General features: G+C 46.8%; 1 protein-coding gene across 1 annotated transcript; it reads left to right on the top strand.

The window, feature by feature from the left end:
• Nucleotides 1-1355: 1355 nt before the first annotated feature.
• On the top strand, nucleotides 1356-3339 carry ANOM_011710 (fungal specific transcription factor domain-containing protein; the record flags this gene model as incomplete). Its single annotated transcript, XM_015556966.1, has 8 exons — nucleotides 1356-1378; nucleotides 1429-1725; nucleotides 1787-2182; nucleotides 2244-2380; nucleotides 2449-2653; nucleotides 2712-2871; nucleotides 2922-3206; nucleotides 3268-3339. 8 exons carry the CDS (start codon nucleotides 1356-1358, stop codon nucleotides 3337-3339), a joined length of 1575 nt encoding a protein of 524 aa, XP_015400858.1.
• Nucleotides 3340-4440: the final 1101 nt, after the last annotated feature.

Below are 4440 nucleotides of genomic sequence, written 5' to 3'. Positions count from 1 at the left end.
GCTGATTGCTAGAAGAATTGGGCTTGAGCCCGTCGCGGGGCAACGGCAGCAGATTTCCAAAGTTCCGTCGGCGAAAATCGACCTTGAGCCACACCTGCTGCGAACATATAAGACGGCAGGGCTCCTCCTGATCTCCTCAGAGTGGAAAGTCTCTGTTACCATATTCATTTTCTTCCTTCTGATTGTCACTTCATACATCAATCGTGATCATGGAGACCGTCGTTGAGCCTCGCGATCGGTACAATCTCCGCAAAGCACTCACCCTCATGGAAAGGGACATCAAAGCCCTCGGATAGACGGATACCCATACTTTGGACCAAAACGTCCTGAAAAGGTGCAGAGTTCGGGCTCAACATCTGAGCCTTGACGCCACACTAAACCCTATGATTTTACATTCTTGAACGAAGCTGGGTTCAAGACCTTCGCACAATGGCTCCTGGGCAATCCTATTGGTGATACGTCCAGAAACGCGGTGCGGATTTAATCGGCCGATCATGGATGGGAGGTACTTGGGTTCTGGTGTTTTCAGGGTTCGGTAACGTCTTTGCGAGTTCATGGGTCTTTGGATGGTTTCATATGTGTTGGTCCTTTCGTTTCGGTGCTTTGTAGTTTCAATCTCAATAATGAAATCCGCACGACGCGATACCTTCTGGGCGTCGTCCCCCACGTTTCAACCGATGGTTAATCACGAAAACAACTATAGTAACTATTATATACCTCAAGGAGTGGAGTTTATTTTCTTAAACTATCCCTAATTATTAATAACCATCCACCACTACCTATAGCCAGTGTCCACCTGTCCATGATATACTAATGTATGGAGTTCAGTTAAGTCAAAAGGGCAGATTGAAATGCCAAGCACGGGAGACCGATAAACAAATTGATCTCCGCAGTTCTTCAGCCCAGATCTTACAAGTTACACTCCACCTCCTGAATGGACAAGGTCACGGTTTCATGAGCCCCCAAAGACGTCGACCTTTGATCTTTATCTCCAGGCGACGGGCAGCGAGGCTAGCTCTCTCGAAACTATGTCCGCAGCATCGATACCCCCACGGTATGCCTGTGCGTCGGTATCTTACTTATCACCGTACTCACCATAAATGCTAGGTCATTAGTCGCTTGTACGCGCTGCAGGAAGCTGAAGTGAGGATCCCATATACAGGGGCCATTTGGTAGCTTTCTCACAACCACGCAGAGTTCGGTGTACCGGTTTTAATGATGGGTCTTGTATGAGGTAAACCTGCGTGGACAATGGACCTGGGTTAGGTTGATCTCTAAACGAAGGCAGATGCAAATCCAGTCGCTCGGACTGTAAATTCGTTCCTTCTAAGCCGAGTCCCCGAGCCGCCACTGGAATGGTAGAAGCCGCATCCAGCAAGTGAGTACCCATATCTATCATACTTTACAGGATGCTTACACTTCGAATAGCACACGACAATATGATCGCACAGCAGCGCTGGAAGAGCGAATTAGAGAACTGGAGGATGCGGTAAGCTCCTCGTTCCAGTCGTTCCGAGGGGCTCTGCAGCAGATATCTAGTCATGTTGGTCTGCAAGATGTGACTGGAACATTAGTTGGGTTTGCTACACGGTCGGCCGAGGATCATATCCGTCCTGATATTCAAGCTGAATCAACCCCTGAACTATTCGAACCAGGGTATGAAAGAAAGGATCTCATTGACAAGGGAGTTTTGACATTGGAAGACTGTCGAATGCTCTTCGATTTGTATGTGCTCATACCCGTGTATACCACAACCCTATTCCTGACTGACTGCGATATTCTATAGCTACGGTGCCAACTGCAGTGAAATCATTGCCTTTTTCGATAACACAATGGCTTCATTCGAGGAAACCCGGAGATATCCGCTGCTCTTGGCGGCCATGTGTACGATCGGTGCCCGTGCATCTGCACCTCGGCTGTATCGCCCATGTCTAAATGAAACCTACTCGTTGATTCAGCAAACATTACTTGGACCTGTCCCTTCTCTTGAGACACTAAAGGGTATATTGTTAATGGCTGTGTGGCACAAGAATTACCGGTTATTGGGACTGGTGCTATCAATTGCCTACCAAATTCAACTTCCCGAGACGGCGTTGAGTCTAGCAGACAATACTAGTGATCACGATGAAGACTCTATTGACAGAGCAAGGACATGGTTGTCCTTCTGCTGCGTTGACCTTGTGTACTCTATCCTACCCTTTTCTCCCGTTCACCTGTAGCGAAGCTGACAGCTTGGACTCCAGGCACAATACCAGCAAAACGTACTTTGTCAGTGAGAGCGATCGCTACACCAGATTAGGAAGCCATTTGACATCGATGCCGTATCGGCGTAACGTGGACTATCGCATACGGGCATATTTGGAGATATACGGCATCCTCAGTATGTAATCTTGAGTTTACCCTGGAGGTTACTAACATATGAACTCGTCATTTAATCGATTGTACCAGATCAGGCAAAAAAGGACGCGGTAATCTCAGACAATATGCAGCGGCAGCCAATTACGTCAGGTGTCTGCAGGCAGCTCCAGCTCTATGACAAACAGCTGCAAGGATGGTTTCGACGAAATGATGAAGAAATGGATCCCATTTACCAGACATTCTCCAAGCCCCAGGACCGCAATCGAATGGCGATTCCTTACAATTTTGCCCGAATGTAAGTGAGCAACACAACTTATGATTACAGAATGATGATATACTGAGCAACAGTACAGGCACCTGAATGGACTTGTCCTCCACGGTCTGAAGCCAGATAGTGCTAGCAACGACCCGCTTCGAGTCCAATTCATACGAGCAGCTGTCGATGCCGGGAAAGCGTTGCTTAAATGCGCCCTACGTTCAATTGACTACCAGGCCAACTTGAACTATTCGATCGTATGTAGTTCCCAGAGTACTTACTACATAACGCATACTCAATTGAACAGGACTACTCCGGCTCAGCCCTAGGCCTGGCAATCAACTTCCTATCTCGTGCCACCTGCGTTGCATATGACTGTATCGACCTTGAAGGGGTCATGCGTATACTTGCGCAAGCAAGGGATATGTTTGAAGGTGCCAAGCTAGCTGGAAAGGCAGACGAAGTCAGTCACATCCTCGATCAAGTGGCTGAGATAAAGCGCACTATGACGGCCACCAAACCGAGAAACGATACAACCGAGGCGGATATTAACGATAATGTCGATGATGGGTCTGATTTCTTTCTCAATGCTGTGAGTAGCACTACGTGCGGCTGCTAGTGTTCTGGCGCTAACCTGGTCTAAAATTAAATAGAGACTCCCTTTGTCGGAGTTCTCTCTGGACGAGCCGTCGATTGAAGATATACTTATGTATTCTGGAGAGTAAAATGCTGCGATAGCAAAATGTAGGTTTGTTATGTGTGGCATATATTCTGTAAAATGGAGGAGGATTCCCAAGGGCCTGAATACAAGGCTGAATGAACTGAAACATAAACCGACCACATTTAAATGATGTGAGCACCAGGAAGGTGCAGTTGACCCTAAACAGATGTTGAAAATTGAGTTCTACTCGTGTAAATATAACGATAGGACGATGGATAGCTTAGTAGATTCCCGTACATGTCGCCTATGATTGCTGACTCTGGACATCATCAATAGTTCAGGAGCGGGCCTCTTGAATCTCGTTCTCGGGTGAGCCGTGTGCAAGGGTTCCTCTACGGATGATTTGCCTTTTATCGGAAAGCCTGCGGGTAGACAGAATAAGAAGAAGTGGCAAAGATGTGCATAGGCATTACTTAGTTGGAGCTCGGGATAGTCAAGAGATATGCCGTCCGTCCCATTGGTGGGCGAAGCGGTATGCCGAACATCGCTCGGTATAAATAATCCTGAAAGGTAAAAAGTTAATTCAAAGGGTATGTGGAGAATAGAAGTCTCTCTCGACGCATAATATAAACAGACTTAACCGTAACTAGACCATTGAAATAAGCTTGGATCACTCTCGAAAAGGACCTCTCGGTTAGCCTCGGGCGTTGCTCCGACTGCCGCTCCGGTTTGTCTCCGAACTACATTTACATTAGAAAACAGAAAGAGAGTGTAAGAGAAAAGGGTACTTTAGGAAAAGTAGAAAATAAAAGTAAAAGCAGAATTAGCACCGTGCATAGCCTCTCGTAATTCTTCAGGGTCTTCATTTGCTTGAGACTCCCTGTTTATCTAGTCTTTTATCTAGAGATACAACAGATCATCAGAGTTCCGATTGCAAAGGCAGACCAAAATCGTCCAGACAACATAAATGCTATTGTTCAGTCTATCGGGGCACTATACGCAGCAGATGTATGTTATTGCGAAAGCCCGTGCATGGGTGAAAGAAAGAAGCTGTGAATCCTTGCCTTGAGTTCTATTGCGTCCAGTCTGCATTCAGCAAAACTTTGGCACAAACTACATACGATGGCACTACAATCAAGACTACGCCACACTCTCGACCTGCTCA

This window comes from Aspergillus nomiae, assembly GCF_001204775.2.
Source record: "Aspergillus nomiae NRRL 13137 chromosome Unknown contig00793, whole genome shotgun sequence".
Classification (NCBI taxonomy): Eukaryota; Fungi; Ascomycota; class Eurotiomycetes; order Eurotiales; family Aspergillaceae; genus Aspergillus; species Aspergillus nomiae.
Note: the sequence above shows the minus strand (reverse complement) of the source record. Positions and strands in the feature narration are given on the sequence as shown.